The 20063-nt window shown below is 37.4% G+C and overlaps 1 protein-coding gene across 1 annotated transcript; it reads left to right on the top strand.

The window, feature by feature from the left end:
- Window positions 1-9141: 9141 nt before the first annotated feature.
- Window positions 9142-16254, top strand: PSMD10 (proteasome 26S subunit, non-ATPase 10; the record flags this gene model as incomplete). Its single annotated transcript, XM_080719154.1, has 5 exons — window positions 9142-9255; window positions 11581-11679; window positions 13034-13180; window positions 13270-13436; window positions 16101-16254. 5 exons carry the CDS (start codon window positions 9142-9144, stop codon window positions 16252-16254), a joined length of 681 nt encoding a protein of 226 aa, XP_080575280.1.
- Between the last annotated feature and the right edge of the window lie 3809 nt (window positions 16255-20063).

The following is a 20063-nucleotide window of genomic DNA, read 5'->3' on the forward strand; positions in this document are numbered from 1 at the left end:
TATTGAGGACCTTTGCAATTCAGTGAGACCCTGTTTCCAAATAAAGAATAAAAAATAGGGCTGGAGGTATAGCCTGGAGGTAGAATGCCCCTGGGTTCCATCCTTAGTACCACAAAAAAACCAACAACTAAAAATCCAAACAATTGGAAATTAAGCAACATGCTTCTAAATAATGCATTGGTCAATGAGGAAATCTCAAGGGAAGTAAAATTACATTGAACTGAACGAAAAAGAAAATACAACATATCAAAATATATGACATAAAGTAGGCATGGTGGTACACAAGTGTAATCCCAATACTTGGAAGGCTGAGACAGGAGGATCACAGCTTTCACCAGCCTCAGCAACTCACATTAAATTAGTGAGACCCTGTTTTCAAATAAAAAAAAATAAAATAGGGCTGGGGGACACCAGCTACAAGCTCAGAGGTAGAATGTCTCTGTGTTCAATCCCCAGCAACACACACACACACACACACACACACACACACACACACACACACGTGACATAAACAAGATGGCAGAGCAAAAGGAAAACAAGTTAGCATTTGTCAGAGATTATGAATGGTAGAAATAGGTGATAAGTATACCCAAAATATAGAACTATACACAGGCATTGTTCCAATGTCAATTTCCTGGTTTTGATAGAGTATTATAATTATGTATATGCAATGAATGAAGTAAACTGTATGAAGATAATATAGAACTTTTCTGTGATATTCTTGTAACTTCTTAAGACTCTTTTATTACTCATAATTTTTAAAAGAAATTATTGATAGAGCAAATAATTCAGAAACAAGAGTGTAGAAGCTAAACTTTTGGAATTAAATAGGTAAAATGTTTACTATAATAACCTATAATAGTATACTAGTTTTATAAAGATATAGATTTTAAATAGGAGTATTTATATAGGCCAGTGACATATAACACTAAAGACATTTGACAATGGGATTAAAAATGTGACTTAAAGGCCAGGCATGGTGGCGCATGCTTGTAAGCCCAGCATTCAGGAGGCTGAGACTGGAGGATCAGAGGATCATGGTTCTCCAACAGCCTCGGCAACTTAGAGAGGCCCTATGCAACTCAATGAAACCCTGTTTCAAAATTTAAAAAAGGACATCTTGAAGGACAATGGATGAGTGGATTTCAAAACTATGGGATGTATACACAATGGAATTTTGCCCAGTCATAAAAGGAGAACAAAATTATGGCATTTACAGTGAAATGTCACAAAAATAAGAAATTAGATGCTTTTCCTAATAGGCAAAAACTAGAGAGAAATGAGTAAGAGGAGGAACTCTAGAAGACGGGATCCTATAGAGGAGCAATTAAGGTGGCCTATTTGAGGGGATGAGGAGGGAAACTCTTTAAAGCACATGATGTACTTAAACATATCAAAGTCAATCAGGAAGCCAAGCATGGGTAAGAGGGAGGGGGAAGGAAGGGGTTAGGGATTGGGTAACGGCTGATTGGGTGATGTGTGCATGTATATCTCCACAAGTTTTTTTTTTTATCCCATTAAGATGCATGACTACAATGCACCAATAAAAATTTATTAAAAATAAAAATAAAAAAAATAAAAACAGGCATGGTTGCGCAGGCTTATAATACCACCATTTGAGAGGCAGAGACCAGCAGAGACCAGAGACCAGACAGAGACCAGAGAGCATGGACAGCCTCAGCTACTTAGGGAGGCCCTCCACAGCTTAGTGAGACCCTGTTTCAAGATAAAGAATAGAATCAGGCTGGGGCTATAGCTCAGAGGTAATAGGCCCCTGGGTTCAATCTTCAGTACTGCAATAAATAAATAAACAAACAAATAAATAAATAAACAAACAAACTAAAATAGAGCTGGGATTGTAGGTCGAAGGTAGAATGCCCCTGAGATCAGGTTCCATCCCCAGTACTGCAAAAACAAACAAATAAATATTTTATTTTATTTATTTTTATTTTATTTTATTTTTGGTGGTGGTACTGGGGTTCCTGGAAGCCCTTCTACCTCCGGGCTACACTCCCAGACCTATTTTTACATTTTTATTTGGAAACAGGATCTCCTAAGCCAGCACGCGCGGCTGGCTTCGAACCTGCGCGATCCTCCTGTCTCCGCCTCCCAAGCGCGGGGATTACAAGCGTGCGCCACCACGCCCGGCTCAAATAAATATTTTAAAAAGACTAAAATCTAGGGCTGGTATACCTTGGAGGTACAATGCTGGGGGTGTAGCTTGGAGGTAGAATGCCCCTGGGTTCCATCCCCAGTACCACAAAAACAAACAAACAAAATAAATAGACTAAATAATAAATACATAGACTAAATAAATAAATAGACTAAAATAAATAAATAAATAAATAAATAAATAAATAAATAAATAAACTAAAAACTAGAGCTGGGGATATGGTATAATGCCCCTGGGTTCCATCCTCACTATCAAAAAAAAAAATGCAACTTAACACTGTAGCCACAGATTAAAATATCTCATCTTAAGGCAGCTAACAATTATGAAATGCTGGCAACAGGCCACACAAATTATATTTGTAAACAATGAAAAATCAGTTGCAAAGGGTTTTAAGGCCAGTTCAAGTCTTATCTACTACTTGTAGAAATGGAGGGGTTTCATTCATAATAACCCATAACCTATTCCTGTGACTGTCATGCAGTTAATTGATTTAGATACACTGTGTATGGTATCCCTAAATTCCTCTTCACTATAGAAAATATTCATTACCAGTTCTTATATGGAAAGAATATTTGCATTAAATATTACGTGATAATTAGAAAGGGGCAAGTATGGGGAAATTACTTCTTTTGGCAAAGTCCCAAATGGTAACAGCTACCTATATGAATATATTTCAAATTCAAATAATACAATTCAATAAAATTTAAAATTCAGTTTCTAAATATATTTCTGCTGCTCAACAGCCACATATGGCTCGTGGCTACCATAAAAGAACTGTATGAACATGGTATTTTACCAATATCACAAAGGGTTCTATTGGATGATGCTTCTCTAGAGCATGAAAAACATGCCATTTACCCCACAATCAGGTCAGGACACCTCAAATAACTCTACAGGAATTGGTACTGTATTATCGGGGGTTTGCATTGGCAAATAATTCCATCTTCGGCAATATTTAAAAGTATTTATAGTGTTTATAGGCTAGGCTTTGGGATAAAATAGACCTAAATTTCTATTTTAGCTCCAACATTTGCTGGTCATGTTACTTCATTTTTCTGTGACTGTTTTCTCGTTTTAAAAAGGGGCTGGGGGATAATACTACCTACCTCATAGGGTTGTTGTAAGGATTACATAAGATTAGCTCAATATCTGACACACGTGTTCTATAAATGCTAGCTATTTTTAGCATTATGCTTTAAGTTTAGAAGATTAACTTGGCTTGTTCTAGGGCCCAGAATGTAGGTGACAAGTAGAAAAGGCAACAGGGAACATTTTATCATATGAGCAACAAGGGAGTCAGACCCTAACAGGGCCCCTTTGTCCCTCAATGGACATAAACAGCAACCACATTGTTTCCATTACTTGTGGTAGTAACAAAAAAGATGAAACCTCCTCTAAGATATATTTATTTTTGCAGCTTTTAAAAAGTCAAGAGAATCAGAATTGAAACTTAGTCACCACACCACACACACACACAAATAAAATAAAACACGGTAGCCTATCTATAAAAGATTACCCAAACAAGTCACTAAGTAGAAGAGACACTTGAACTTGTTCTTCTATGGACCTATACTAATTGGATCCAATTTTATGTATTTTATGGTGAAATATCACTATACCCAATCTTTTATAAATACCATACAACAGGCTTACTGTACCTCCATAATAAACTGAATAAATGTTTACTGAACATCTACTAAATACAGGGCAATTTTGTTCTATACTGGTTGTTAGCAAACTATGTTGGCAGGCTAAATGCAATCCATCTCATGTGTATGCATGGAAACCAAGGTAAGAATGATTTTTACATTTTTAAATGGTTGGTAGAAGTGCTTCCAACCACTATTAATGAGCAATGAATGACTTTGGCAATTAGCTTTTGCTGCAGAATTGATAAGTAATTCAACCTAAACCACAAAGCAAAACAATGTTTATATGTGACTCTTACAATGTAGTATCAACTAACATTGAATTACAAGTAATGTCAAAATGCTTTATATACGGCCTATGCTATGACAAGTCAAAACAATAAAAACCAAGCTGGGTGTGGTGGCACCATCTGTAATCCCATTACATAGGAGGTTGAGACAGGAGACATATATTTGAGGACAGCCTCAGCAATGTAGTGAGATTTTTAGCAATCTAGCAAGACACTGCTTCAAAACAAATAAATAAACCCTGTTTAAAAATAAAAAATAAAATAGGGCTGGGGATATAGCTCAAAGGTAGAATGCCCCTAGGCTCAATCCTCAGTAACATATATACATACACACACTAAAAATCACAATAAAGCCACAATGATATGTCATTTCACACTCACTAGAATGGCTAGAATAAAAAGAAAAGATAGTAAGTATTGGTAAAGATGGGGGAAAATGTGAACCCTAATATATTACTTGTATGAAGATAAAATATTAAGGCTGCTTAGGTAAAGAATCTGTCAGTTCTTCAAAAGCTTAAATATGGTTAACATATGTTCCAGCAATTCTATTCCTAGACACATACTGAAAAGAAAAACAAGCCTGGTTTGGTAGTGCATGCTTATAATCCCAGTACTTGGGAGGGGGCAGAGACAGGAGGATCACAGGATCAAAGCCAGCCTTGGCAATTTAGCAAGGCTCTCCTAGTAAGGCCCTATTTTCAAATAAGAAAGAAAATCAGACTGGGGGTGTATCTTAGAGGTATAATGCCTCTGAGTTCAATCTCCAGAACCAAAATAAACAAACATACACCTTTATAGTCATTTTTACACAAATTTTTACAGCAGTATTGTTCAAAACAACTAAAATATGACAACACAAATGCCCATAACTTATGAATGAAAAGTGTGTGTTAGATTCATGAAATGAAATGAAGTACTGATATATGTTATAGTTTGAACAAACCTTAAAAACATTATGCTAATTGAAAATGCCAAGCTGAACATGGTGGTGCAGACCTGTAATGCCAGTATTTGAGAGGTTAAGACAGGAAAATTACAGATTTGAGGCCAGCCTCAGCAATTTAGAAAAATTCTCAGCAACCTTGTCAGATCCTGTTTCAAAATTTAAAATTTTAAAAAAGACTGAGAGTGTAGCTTGGGGGTAGAACACCCTTGGATTCAATCCCCAGTACAACAAGAAGAACAACAAAGAAAAAGCCAGACATAAAAGACCAGCCAGGCATAAAAGACCCATATTGTATTATTCTGTTTATATTAAAAACCTAGAAAATTAAAATCCATAGAGACACAAAATACAATAGTGATTTCCTATGGTTGGGATAGATATGGAGTGTGACTGAAAATAGGCATGAGATCTCTTTCTGGGATGATGGAAATTATTTAAAATAAAATTTTGCTGTGAGACAAGATAATCATGGTTCGCGGATGGCCTCAGCTTAGTGATGGCCTTTGCAACTCAGTGAAACCCTGTTTCAAAATAAAGAATAAAATATAGGGTTGGGGGTATAGCTCAAAGGTAGAATGCCCCTGAACTCCATCCCTAGTACTGTAAATACATACATACATACATACATACATACATACATACATACATATTTCTGATGGTAACATAATTCCCTAATGATTTATAATCATTAAATTGCATACTTATAAAAGTCTACAATGAGCTGGGCATGGTGGCACACACCTATAATCCCAGTGTTTGGGAGGCTAAGACAGGAGGATGGTAGGTTCAAGACCAACCTCAGAAATTTAGAGAGACTCTGCCGGGCGTGGTGGCGCACACTTGTAATCCCCGCGCTTGGGAGGCGGAGACAGGAGGATCGCGCAGGTTCGGAGCTAGCCCCGTGCACTGGCTTAGGAGACCCTGTTTCCAAATAAAAATGCAAAAATAGGTCTGGGAGTGTAGCCCGGAGGTAGAAGGGCTTCCAGGAACCCCAGTACCACCAAAAAAAAAAAAAGAAAGAAATTTAGAGAGACTCTCAGCAACCTAGTGAGACACTGTTTCAAAACAAAATTTTTTTTAAAAAGGGCTGGGAACTTTGAAGCACAATACCTCTGCGTTCAAAACCTAGTACTACAAAACAACCTACAATGGCAGAAGTCATGTTAGTATTTGTCAAGAGCTGGGAGAAGGGAGAAATAACCTCAAAGGAAAATGAGCAAACTATTAAGAATGATACAAATATTCTGTATCTTGATTGTGCTGGTGGTTACATAACAGTGTATATTGATAGCCAAGGGCAAATTATACCACAATAAAGCTGACCTTTAAAAATGTTAAGAAGCATGATCTCCATGCCCACACAAATTTGCAGGATGTATATTCCAAGTTCAAACTACAGTTCCAGAAGCAGGTTTTGGACCATGAGACAAGTGCAAAAGGGATTTCCACATTCCAAACTCCATTTAAATGTGCAATCAAGGAGCTTTCACCTAACCCTCACCTGGAAGCAATAAATTTACATGACAAAAGGCAAACATCATGAGAATAATCTAACATGTATTCTGTTTCCTTCCCCAGACCACTTACAAGGAGGGAGGAGAGGAGGGAAAAAAGAGGTATGGGGCAGGAAATAGACCAAATAACAGTATGTGCATATATGAACTGATCACTACGAATGACATTATCATGTACAAAGAGGGAGATGGGAAAGGATAACAGACCAAGTGACATTTTGTGCATACATGTTACTTATTACTATGAACCTCAGTATTATGTATGATTATAATGGACCAATAAAATATTTATTTTAAAAAAGAAAATAACAGTATTCTAATCCAAGCAATGAATATATGCAACTAAAATCATATGCTCATGTGCCCTTGATTGTGTATGATGAGAATGGCACTTCATCTCTGTAGACTTTTTCCAAAAATATAACCTCAGTTCAAATCTCAAGAAACAGTACATTGCTTTCACCAAAGAGAAAACAGTAAAACTGAGGGACTGCCAACCCATGACCAGGTTATGAGAGACTGTCTTCCATCTTACTAGCACTGTCTTGTCCACTTGATTACTAGCACTGATGCTATAAGATGTTCTCTATGTAAGATGCTGTAGGTTCCTTCCTGGCCTCCAGCCAACAGTCCTGAAAAAATAGAGGCCAGTGAGGAACTGAATCTTGCCAACAAATAGTGAGGTGTTTTCTTCAAAATAGCTGACAAGTATACCTTGCAAGGTCAAAACAAGCTTTCTGAGAAATTGTCACAATTGTACCAGAAGAGGCTAAGGAGACAGAATGATGAAGTCCATTTCCATGATACCATGAAAAAGATCCCATTGAGAGAGAAAGTGGTGAAAGTAGAATACAACATGGAGTACAGTTAATAGAAATATGCCAATAAGGGTGTGTATTTCCTGGCAATTATTGAATAACAATATAAAATGTTAATGAAAGAGATTCAGCAAATCTGGGACAGTTTAAAAATCACAGGTCAGAGGACAGCCTCAGAAATGTAGCAAGATTCTCAGCAACCTAGGAACACTCTGTTTCAAAACAAAAAATAAAAAGGGCTGGGGGTGTAGCTTGGAGATAGAGAAGTAAAATGCCCCTGAGTTCCATTCTGAGTACCACAGAAAAAGTAAAGGAAAAGATAAGCAGTGTAATACTGCATCTGACAGTAACTCTTTAATCTGGAAGATATAAACAAGTCTTACAAGTCAACAGTAAAGACAGCCCAAATTCTAAAATGTAAAAATAAGCAGGCAATTCATTATAGAAGATAAATGTATGGCTAATAAGCACATAAAAATGTTCATTGTCATTATTCATTAGAGAAATACAAATTCAAAACACAATGCAATATCCTTTCACACTACCTAAAATATGTATTACCAAATAGTACTCAACTATTATTATATTTTGAGTTTCATCAATAAACATTTGCCAAAACTTGTTTTTTAATCTTGTCATATAAGTACTCAAAATATCCTTAATTTTACCTTTTGGTCTGCAAATCCTAAAATATTCATTATCTGTCTTTTTGCAGAGAGTTTGCTAAACTCTTTTCTACACCATAACAGTATATAAATAAACATAATCCATCTCTTTCTTTAATGTATTCTTATCATTGCCTAGTTTTGGCACAATGCCATTCAGGCTATGCCCTATAAAGGATAAGCCTTGCATCTCTTCTGCGTTGACACTATTTGGAACTTCTATAAAAAGAACCACTCTTAGCTTAATAGTTTTAGCAAAGCCTTGATGTCATCATTATTATCATGATATTAAAACGCTAATACCATACCACAGTAGCCCTAAGATGACCCTCAGTAAGTGGTGATGTCACCAGGCTACCGACTCACTGAAGTCTCTTAGATATCAAGTGGCTCCCACAGCATCACACCCTGTCTTTGGCATCACCCTGGCACATCAACTTAATATGGTGTCATATGCTGTCGCTGCGGTGGCAGAACCCTGCTCTGATGCCACTTTGCCGAGATGTCAGAGTAAACAACCCTAACTTTTTTCCAGTCCCTGGGCAGTTGCAGGAAGGGGGAGGGTAGCCACAGTCACTGGTTCGAGCCCTAGAGGGAGGACTCAGCTCCAACTGTCGTCCCTTCCGCCTGCCACTGCAAGTCAGGGCCCCCAGGCGACTGAACCTTTCGTCTCCGGTACCTCTCTTGCCCCGCTCCTGCACCCGATTCATGTAGTCGACTCAGTGGCCTAACAGAGACCACCCGCCCCAGCTCTTCCACACAGTTCCACTCGAAGCCGCTCCCCGTACCTGACTCCATTCTCCAGCTGTCATCCTGGGCCAATTCCACCGGCAACTTGACTATGGCCTTTGCAAGGAACCCTGGGAAATGTAGTTCTACACTGCTAGGGGCCGGCGTCCTGGAAGACAGCTAAGGCTCCTTCTGGCCCGGAACTGCCCTCAAACTGCAACTCCCAGAAGCGCCGCGCAATGGGCAAAGAAACACGAGAGCGAGGAAGGTCGGTGATTGGTAGGCTTTCTTCTTGACTGGCAGCTGGAGCCGGCGACGGGAGGCGGGCGTTCACGGAGATCCTGAGAAAGCGAAATGGAGGGGTGTGTGTCTAACCTAATGGTCTGCAACCTGGCCTACAGCGGGAATCTGGAGGAGCTGAAGGAGTGCATCCTGGCTGATAAGTCCCTGGCGACTAGAACCGACCAGGTAAAGCAGCGCGAGGGCCTGTCCCTAGCCTGCGGCATCCGCGAAGCCCTACGTGTCTTACTGGGCCCAGCCCAAGAGGCCGCTTCTGCGTGGGCAGGTTCCCGCCCTCGCCCCCCCATCCGTACCCCAGGGTCAACTCAGGACTCGTCTTTGGGCGGCGGGGGCTAGCCCCGCAGACCTCACATCCCCCTCCCTTCCGCGGCAAGGCGATTAGCTCGCTGAATTTAAGATATTTCTGGAACGTCTACCGCATTTCTGAGAAATGCTCAGTCTTTGAGCTCCGCGTGAAAAGGAAAAGCTTTCTGTGTAGATTCCTTTAGTAGTAAATAGAGGAACACACGTAACAGAATGCCTCCTCTGTCCCAGGCAGTATGATAGGAGCTGGGAAACTATGGTCAAATGGAGAAAGCAAACATTAATTAAATAACTACAAAAACATATATCCGGTTACGAATATTATATACCCGGAGAAAAGTTGACGTGGTACTTTCAGAATAATGAAAGACCTGATGAAAATATGGGGATATTTGGGAAACTCTTTGCACAAAAGGGAAGGTTAGGTCTTGAAAGAAGAGTGGGATTTCCGTGGCGAATGTGTGCGCATTCTAAGCAGAAACTAACAAAAGTGGACATTGGGAAGTGTTTCTAGTCTCCTGCTCAAAGGATCTTCATGCTTTCACCTCACCATGGATTTCTACAACGATTCAGGGTGCCCACGACAAGGCAACAAATATACATATATAGCCTTAGGCACTGTACTATTAGTAGACGGTGTCCCATACTGAAAAATCTCCATTTTATATCCTTGGAAGATAATTCAAAATCAGAAGACTATGTTCTCTTTTCTGGAACTTTCTTCTACCTGTAAATTTCCCTACCTTTACCTAGTTTTCCTTTCATACAGTCTGGGAATATAATACATGTTAAGATTGAATACTCCTCTGTTGAAAATTTATTCTTCAATCAAGTCAGTATTGTAAAAGGGGAGCAAAAGACTTTAAAAACATAACAACCAAATGTAATTTATAGCTGGACGTGGTGGCACAGGCTTGTAATCCCAATACTTGGGAGGCTGAGACAGGAGGATCCAGGTTCAAGGACAGCCTCAGCTACTTAGTGAGGCCCTTTGCAAATCAGTGAGGCCCTGTATTAACATAAATAATAAAAAAATAGGGCTGGGGCATAGCTCAGAGGTAGAATGCCCCTAGGTTCCAACCCCTGTTCTGCCAGAAAAATGCAATGTATGGCCCTTGTTTGGATTTTGATTTTAAACTGACTGCAAAAAGACATTTAGGGGACAATTGAGGAAGTCTGAATATAGATTGAGTGTTAGACATTACAAAGAGGCAGTGTTAATTTTAATAAATGTAATAATGGTTTTATAGTTATATAAAAAAGTACTCATATTCTAGATGAAGCAAATATAGTGAAATATTTATTATTAACTCTAGGTGATAGCTATGTACATCTCTTATGTTCCCTCTATTTTTATGTGTATTTGAAATTTTTGTAAGAATGTTTAAAGTGCCACTTTCAATACTGGGGTATAGCTCAGTGGTAGAAAACTTGCCAAGTGTGTAGTAGGCCCTAGATTCAATCCACAAGCACTGCAAAAATGCACCAAATTCTCTTACTTGTGGAAGGAGGACTAAGAAATATAGCAATCGATACAAACAGGGAGTCTGCTTGAGAAACAGGGCTAAATCCTTTATTATTACTTTAAAAAACAATTTTGTTGCTCTCTAATTTCATATATGCTATATTTTAGAAATAATTATATAGATTATCTCAACTAGTTTTATAAACATCTCTTCCCCCATAAGATTCATGCATTTTTTTCTAGAACACCTAACTTGAGATCTGTGTGGATCTTTGTGATAGTAGAGATTTCAGAGTCAGACAGACCTTGGATAAATTGTGTGATGTTGGATAAGTGGTTTACCCTAAAGAGTTTTAGTTTCCTTATCTGTAAAATGGTAATAATAGTCTAGGATGGTAGAGGTTAAATGAGATAATGTATATAAGATTCCTAGCACACTGCCTCCATTTCTGCCAAAGCACTGGAATCAGTTTCTTGACCTACTGCTTTCATCGCTGTATTCTGCCTAGAATTATTTGTTTATTGATGTTACTCACCCAACATGTTACTAAAATCATGGCCTATACTAATAGGTGATAAGGTTCAAGGTTACCTACCTGGGGATCCAGTGCTCTCCATTTCTAGTTTTTGAACTAAGTTTGCCAGCACCCTGTTATTTTTCTGTCTTTTTGCCTTCTTTATCTCTTCAAGAATGATGTCACAGTGTTTCTTTGTTTCCCACATAGGACAGCAGAACTGCATTGCATTGGGCATGTTCCGCTGGACATACAGAAATTGTTGAATTCTTGCTGCAACTTGGAGTGCCAGTGAATGATAAAGATGATGTGAGTACTAGGCAAAGTTGATAAATCCCCAGTTATCTTTAGCCTCCAGACTGGTGTTTACCAAAACTCCAGTATTAAGCTCATAAACAAAAATTTAACCTTTATAACTAGGAAGTTACAATGCTGCCCTGGTTGACCAAGCATGAGACTAGTGGTTGTGTAATTTAAGAATGTTAATATTGCCGTTCATACTCTGTGATTTAGTATAAAAATACAGATCAGAGATTACTACCATAAAACCTAAAAGGCTATAAAACATTTTTATTATGTTTAATTTGTTGGTGAATACTGCCTGAATAAGGAAGACCTAGGCATCTTTTTTGTAATGGTATTGGTTATATTAGGATTAGACTTGTGAAAAATAAGAATGGACCTTTTTTAGTAGGCAAAGATTTCTTTGCAGGGGTACTTACTGGAGTAATATTTATAGCAGGAAAGAAATAAAAACAATTTAATGGGTAAATTGTTGAATGCAATAAAAATAACATGTAGTCAGTGAAATTATAATCCCAAAGAATGACAAAAATGTTTTCAGTGTAACCAGAAATTGTGAAAAATGTACACAGAACTTTATATTCTCTGATCACCATTTTGATTTTATTTTTAAATACTCTTTTATTGGTGCATTGTAGCTCAGAGTGATGGAACACACATGCACACAGTCCTTGGTGAGCCCTGGCTCCCTCCCCACTTCCCTTCTCCGTACATAATACTGAGGTTTTCATTGGTAATTGCACATATGCACATAATGTCAATTAAAGTGTTTCCCTTGTCAAGTCTCCCGACCCACCCACGTCCCTCCCTCAGACCCCCTCCATTATTCCAATGGGATTTCTCCTTCTTTCTCTGGAATATCCAGGTTTATCCCAATTTCTGTATCCCATTTTCTCCATAGCTTCCACATATGAGAGAAAGCATATGACCATCTTTTTTTGACTGATTAATTTCACTTAGCATAATATTCTCCAGTTCCGTCCATTTTCCTAAAAATCACATAATTTTTTTTTCTTTATGGCTGCATAGTATCTCGTTGTATGTATATCATGATTTTGTTATCCATTCAATTCATCTGTTGATTGATACCTAGTCCCATAAATATTTCTAAAATATCACATGGGCATACTCACATGAGAATTAGATTTATCATGTTTGTATTATGGGATTATGGGATTATGGGTAGATTTTCTTTTTATACATTCTAGTTTTTAAATTTTCTAGAATGCTTAATAAGAGGGAAAAAAGACTGTTTTAAAACTATTCACACACAAATCAGGGTAAATGCTATGTAGATGTTAGCCTTGATACCTGATGTGCCTTTTAACCCTAGTTTTTATACAACGCAACTCTTTTATAGGCAGGTTGGTCTCCTCTTCATATTGCTGCTTCTGCTGGCCGGGATGAGATTGTAAAAGCCCTTCTGGTAAAAGGAGCACAAGTGAATGCTGTCAATCAAAATGGGTGTACTCCCCTACATTACGCAGCTTCCAAAAATAGGCATGAGGTATGGTTCTGTCCCTAAGATACTTCCATTGAGTTCTATGCGTGTATACAAACACAAATAGATCCCCATATTCTTTTCTACCTTCCCAGATTGCTGTCATGTTACTGGAAGGTGGAGCTAATCCAGATGCTAAGGATCATTATGAGGCTACGGCATTGCACCGGGCAGCAGCCAAGGGTAACTTGAAGATGATTCATATTCTTCTGTACTACAAAGCATCCACAAATATCCAAGACACTGAGGGTAACACTCCTCTGTAAGTGACAAGCCACAGTCATTTGTTAAAGCGCTTTTGCAGTGATTCTTACACATTTCTTTTTTTTTTTATTATGCTTATAAATGTCACACAGGTTAATGGCAAAAAATGTGAAAGTATGCCACACCATAAAGAGAAAAATAAATCACCTCTCATTTTGCCACCCAGCAGCAACCACCGATAACATTTTTGTGTATTTCCTTTTCACTCTTTTATATATAAAAATTAATATTTTACATATAAAGTTTAGCAAAATTGGGATCATGTAAAATTAGGAATCTTGGTCTATGTAGTTTTGTAACTTGTTCTTTTCACCTCATAGTATACTGTGAGCCTTTTCCAATGTCATTAAATACATTTAAGACATTCTTACTGGCTATGTACAATTTCATTTTATGGATCTGCCATAATTTATTTATTCCCCTATTATATGTTATATATTTAAATCATTTTGAGTTTTCTACCATTGTAAATAATGCTACATTGACTAACTTTGTATAAAATTTGATGGACATATTACTGATCATTACCTTAGTATAACTGAGTCCTAAAAATTGAATTGCTGGTTTGACATGTTATAAGACTATGACTATGCATTACCAAATAGCTTCCAGAGGAGTTGTATCATTGTACCCTCCCAACAGCATTTTAAGAGTGCCTTTTACCCCCCACTATCAAAAGCAAAAATTTGTTATGTGAAATGGTGGCACACGCTTGTAATCCCAGTACACGGGAGGCTGAGACAGGAGGATTGCGCAGGTTCTCAGCCAGCCTCAGCTACTTAGGCTCATAGCAATTTAGTGAGACCCTGTTCCCAAATAAAATATTAAAAAAATTAGTGTGGGAGTATACCCCGGAGGTAGAAAGCCCCTAGCTTCCATGCCCAGTGCCATAAAAAATAAAAATAAAAATTATATTACATAGTTGCAGTTTAAATTTTTTTAATGGAAGCCAGGTATAGTGATATGGTGGTTCATGATTGTAATCGTAGTACTTGGGAGGATGAGACAGGGCGATCGCAGGTTCACAGCCAGCCTCAGCTACATAGTGAGGAACTCCACAACTTAGTCATACCCTCTTTCAAAATAAAGAATAAAAATAGGGCCAGGGGTGTAGCTCAGACATAGAATGCCCCTGGGTTCAATTTCAAGTACAGCAAACAAACAAATAAATAAATTCTTTTAATTGATTTTTAAACTTATAACACTTTTGGCTAATTAGACTTCCTTAAATTATAACTTATGTTCCTTTCTCTGATTCATTTGGGGAAGCTACACACCCAGGCCTATTTTTATTTTGAAACAGGGTCTCACTAAGTTGCCAAGGCTGACCTCAAACCTGTGATCCTCCTGTCTTAGTCTCCCAAGTCCTAGTATTACAGGCATGTGATGCCATGCCCAGTTAAACCAATTATGTAAAAATATTGTTTTCTTATATCTTAGTTCAGAAATCTTTCTTTTAGTTCTGAGTGACCTTATTTACAAAGACCTATAATTCAAAAGGCAGGATGGAACACTGAAAGAAATTCCAATTAGTGGGAAATCTTAACTGTTCAGTCTCTAGTTGAGGAATTAAAAATACATCCCAACCATCCAGGTGTGGTGGTGCACACTTGTAATTCCAGTACTTGGGAGGCTGCGACAGAACGATCGCAGGTATATGGCCAACTTCACCTACTTAATGAGGCCCTCCACAATTTAGCGAGACCCTGTTTCAAAATAAAGAATGAAATAATAGGGTTGGTGGTGTAGATTGGAGGTAGAATGCCCCTGGGTTCCATCCCTAGTACTGCCTGCAAAAAAAAAAAAAAAAAAAAAAAAAAAAAAAAAGCAGAATGGCCTGGAGGAAGTCTAGACAATATATGGTTCCAGGAAAAATAGGATTTATGAATAGCTAGATGCTGTTCCTTCAAACCAAACTCTGCTATTTTCCAGTGTAGTAAGCAGACATAGACATATTTAGTAACTAAGGGAAGTTACTAAACCTTTCTGAATCTTAATTTAATATTATTATGTAGATATTATATATTATCATAATTCCTTCCTCATCTCACTAGATTATTGTGAGGTTTAAATGAAATAGCATGTAAAGTGCCTAATACATTTCCTGTAAAACTCTTAAGTGCTTGACAGTGGTTACTTCCCTTACCAACCCAGTTCACAGGTCAGCTATGTCATTATGACCAAGAACTTTAACCTCTGTCACAATTTTAACTGTAAAATGAATATCTCACAGGGAGATACATGGATCAAGTTAGATAAAATATTTTCAACTGATTTTCCAAAATTTAAGTCACATAAATCACCATTAACAGGTTATAAACTGGAGACTTTTCTAAATTCTAACCCTGAATTATTACCTGTCATAATTTGTTTGAGGTAAACGGCTAATAGTCTCCATTAAATGAAGATATTTTCATTAGGCTAGCATTAAATCCATTTTATATTGTAACAGGAAGAGATTATGATTTATGATTTGGTATTTATGAATGTTAATTTATAATCTTTCCTTTTTCCTATGCAAATTGATTTTCCTTTCCTGAGTAAATAACTTACCAGAATTACCACTGCCTAATAACACACAGTTTAGGCGACTTTGCAGGAAATCCTAACCATTACACGGGATTGGTAGTGATTAACTGATCTTCGTGATCCTTACTTTCAGACACTTAGCCTGTGATGAAGAGAGAGTAGAAGAAGCAAAACTGCTGGTGTCCCAAGGAGCAAGTATTTACATCGAGAATAAAGAAGAAAAGACACCCCTGCAAATGGCCAAAGGTGGCCTGGGTTTGATACTCAAAAGAATGGTTGAAGGTTAAGAAGCTTGCATTAATTTTTTTCTTTGTTTTGTTGTCCTCAGTGTCCTGGAAGCTAATGTCCTTGTGTATAAGGCATCATCTGTGAATGTTTTCTCACCTTCAAAATCTTGTAAACATGTGGTATTATTCCCACCAAGGTACTTGTTCTAAGCGTCCAACTTGTTTCCCAGGCATTGAATAACTGTTGAGATTGTTCTACTGCGGTCATATATTATTCTGTATTAAATTTTGGTTAATTCTGAGCAAGTGCTTCTGTGGCTGTTGTGAATCTTCAGCATCCTCTTGTGTACCTCCTTTCCCCCTCTGAAGCGGAACAAATCCAGTTGTGCATCAGATTTAAAACGCATCCTAACTTGTTTTTCAAGGTTACATAGAGGCCTATGCCAAATATTTTTGTTTTTCAATTATGAAGTTTAATTTATTTTTGATATAGGAGGAATGCTTATATATTTTAGTGGACCAAATTTTATGTTAGAGAGTATGCTAAAAAATAACAAAAACCAATAGCCTGAGTACATGTGTACCTTTTTGATAAGCTCTTTTCCTCCTAAACAAGATGTATTTTAAAAGGAAATTTTAAGTACCTATATGGACTCATCTTGTATTGAAAAAAATGTCAAACTTGTTAAAGTGATATGTAAAAAACTGTATTTTGATTTGCATTTCAAAAACTAAAAAAAAAATAAAATGTTGAAAGAAACTAAACTTTTTCTTTCAAGTCAGACATTCACTTAAGCTTTGAAATCCTAAGTAAGTGCATTTCTCAGTTTGGGATAGCTCTAGAGTCAATAAATTTAGTGGAGCTTGAACTGCAACTAAAATATTTTAAAATAGCAATCTTCTAAATGGCCAACTAAGTGTAGAGCAAAAGGAATTAATAAGTGTAAACTGTAAACTTGAGCTCAATTTAGGAAAACATCTTAACTGGTTATTAATCATGAAATCTATTAAACTCTAAGTGGCACTTTAAATTATTTTAAAATTTACTTTTATGCTATATGTATAGCTTAAAATAATAGTGATTCAAGTAAACCCAGAAAGTTGCATTGGTTTTAAAGACTTAATTTCCAGTAACTAAAATAAGTTTTGTAAGCATTAAACTGTATTGTTGATCTTTTTTACAGTTGTTTTTTTTTTGTTTTGGGGGGAGGCTGGGGTTGGAACTCGGGACTTTTTAAAGGCTAGGCAAGCACTCAACTACTAAGTTGTGTGCCTAGCCCCAAAAAGCATTTTTCTTGTTATTTTTATTTTTTGGCACTGGGGATTAGACTTTCTATCTCCAAGCTACACCCCTATCTTTATTTTTTTATTCTTTATTTTGGAACAGAGTCTCACTAAGTTGCAGAGGGTCTCTCTAAGTAGTTGAGGCTGGCTGCCAACCTGTGATCCTCCGGTCTCAGCCTCCCAAGTACTAGAATTACAGACATTTGCCACTTCACCCAGCTGGTATTTTAAATTAGTGACTTATTAACAATATTTAAATCACTGACCTGTAAAAACTAAGGATATTAATGACCTCAGATATTGATGAAGTTTTTACCTGTTTCTATAGAAAACCTAATAGAGATAAAACAGATTCAAGGTCAGTGTGTTTTACAGTTACTTCCAAAATAAAGAAAATATGATAATTCAGTTGTAGAACTTAAATGAGAATATAGGATAGAACAACTGGATTGATGAAAAGAGTGGAGAAGTTTATGTTCTTATTATAGAGCATTTATAATTTCAGTGAAGTTTTATGAGATTTGAGGTTAGTCCACATTTTACTATAGAATCTTTGACAACAATAACTATCTGTAGGACCTTTGTTTGTTGTCTCAGTTTCTCAACTACAATGCATTCCACTGTTTTCTGTTTACATAATCTGTTATGCTATCAAGTCCCCAAATCTGTCCTTTTGGTAAGTTTGACATAGTGTGAGGGTTAATTTGTGGTCTATGGCTTCAGCCTCTCTTGACAGCCTAAAATTGAATGTAGAACTTTGTGTATTTACTGTTAAGATATTTCATAATAGCTTTCATTAAATTTTCAAAGGGAAGCTGAGAATGGTAGTATAGACCTATAATCCTAGTATTTGGGAGGCTGAGCCAAGAGGATTATAGGTTCAAGGACAGCTTCAGTAACTTAGTGAGACCATGTCAGAAAAGAAAGCATGAAGTCTGGGGATGTAGCTCAGAGAAAGAATGCCTCTGGGTTTAATCCTTAGTACCACACACAAAAAAAAATTCTCAAAGTGATCCATAATTCCTCAAAAATTTCAGAATTTCTGAGTCAGATAAAAAAATAATAAATCAATTGTCAGGAGATGTGGGTTCTACAGGAGTATAGTCCAACCACACTTCCTAAGTTTATACATCCATTCTCACAGTAGCCTTAGAAAAGACAAGTCTTTTCTATTTCATAGATGAGAAAATGCCCATAGATAGAAACAGCCAATATCAAATGCTAGCTTTCCAGGATCCTAACCTATTTTTTGCTTGTACTCAAAAACAATGAACCAAATAGTACTCTGGCACTTTGATAATAATTCATTAGTTGTAATAGCTACCTTGAACTTTTCTTTAGATTGACTGTAATATAAGAGATACCTATTTAATTTCAGTCCTGGGTTTCTGATGCATAGCTTCTAAAACCTTTGTTAATTTCCTAGATGATGGATGTTGTAGGAGTGTCTCACACCGAGTTCCTAAATCCCTTCAAGTTTTCTCAGTTGATAGTGTTACCAGGCCCTGACCAGAGGCTTCTGGAGTCTTGATTAGACTAACTGGATTCAGTTATCCACCTGCATCAGGAATAAGAAAATTATATAAAAAGGAAAAATGAATTTGATTAAACTTTGGTCCAAATTGGGATTGCAGTTAATCTGTCTTCTCTGAGATAATTTACAAGAACAAAAAGCCGGAAATTATACATGTGTAAATTCAGCCAGGCTGTGCTAGTGAAAGTATATTTTAGAATTCTACTTCTCTAACCTTTGTCGCCACCAGGGCTTTGGAGAAGGGCAGTTTTAGCCTCCATACTCAGCATGAAATGAGGGCATGGAGAAAGCTGGGATGGAGCCTGGGATGGTGGCACACACTTATAATCTCAGGACTTGGGAGGCTGAGACAGGAGGATCATGGGTTCACGGCCAGCCTCACCTACTTAGTGAGGCCCTTCGCAACTTAGAACGTGTTTCAAAACAAATTAACAAAAGTCGGGCATGGTGTCGTACGCTTGTAATCCCAGCATTTGAGAGACTGAGACAGGAGGATCACACAGGTTCGAAGCCAGCCTCAGCTACTTAGGCTCTCAGCAACTTAGTGAGACCCTGTTTCCAAACAAAATGTAAAATAGATCTGGGAGTGTATCCTGGAGGTATAATTCCCCTGGGTTCCATTCCAATACCACATACACACACAAAAAAATAGGACTGAGAGTGTAGCTCAGAGGTAGAATGCCCCTGGTTTCAATTCTCAGTAGTACAAAATAGAAAAAGATGGGATGAGAAAATAATCAGTTTAGCAGAAAACAAAGAAGAAGTAAAAATAATATGGGGCATCTAATTTTAAATGGACCCCATTACAATAGGAGTGTCTATTGTTCAAATGGTATAACTCTTGGACTGCTGGAAAGCCTGAAGTTAGGTCAGACCACCAGGACAACCAAGCCATGATCTCAGACGTAGAACTTTTAGCTCCATCCCTCATCCTTCAGGGAGGGAAATGGAAGGACTGAGACTGAGTTTAAAAAGGATCATTTATACATGATGAAACACCACAAAAATCCCTAAACTATACAATTTGGTGAGTTTGCATGTTGGTGAATAT

This window comes from Muscardinus avellanarius, assembly GCF_963383645.1.
Source record: "Muscardinus avellanarius genome assembly, chromosome: X".
Classification (NCBI taxonomy): Eukaryota; Metazoa; Chordata; class Mammalia; order Rodentia; family Gliridae; genus Muscardinus; species Muscardinus avellanarius.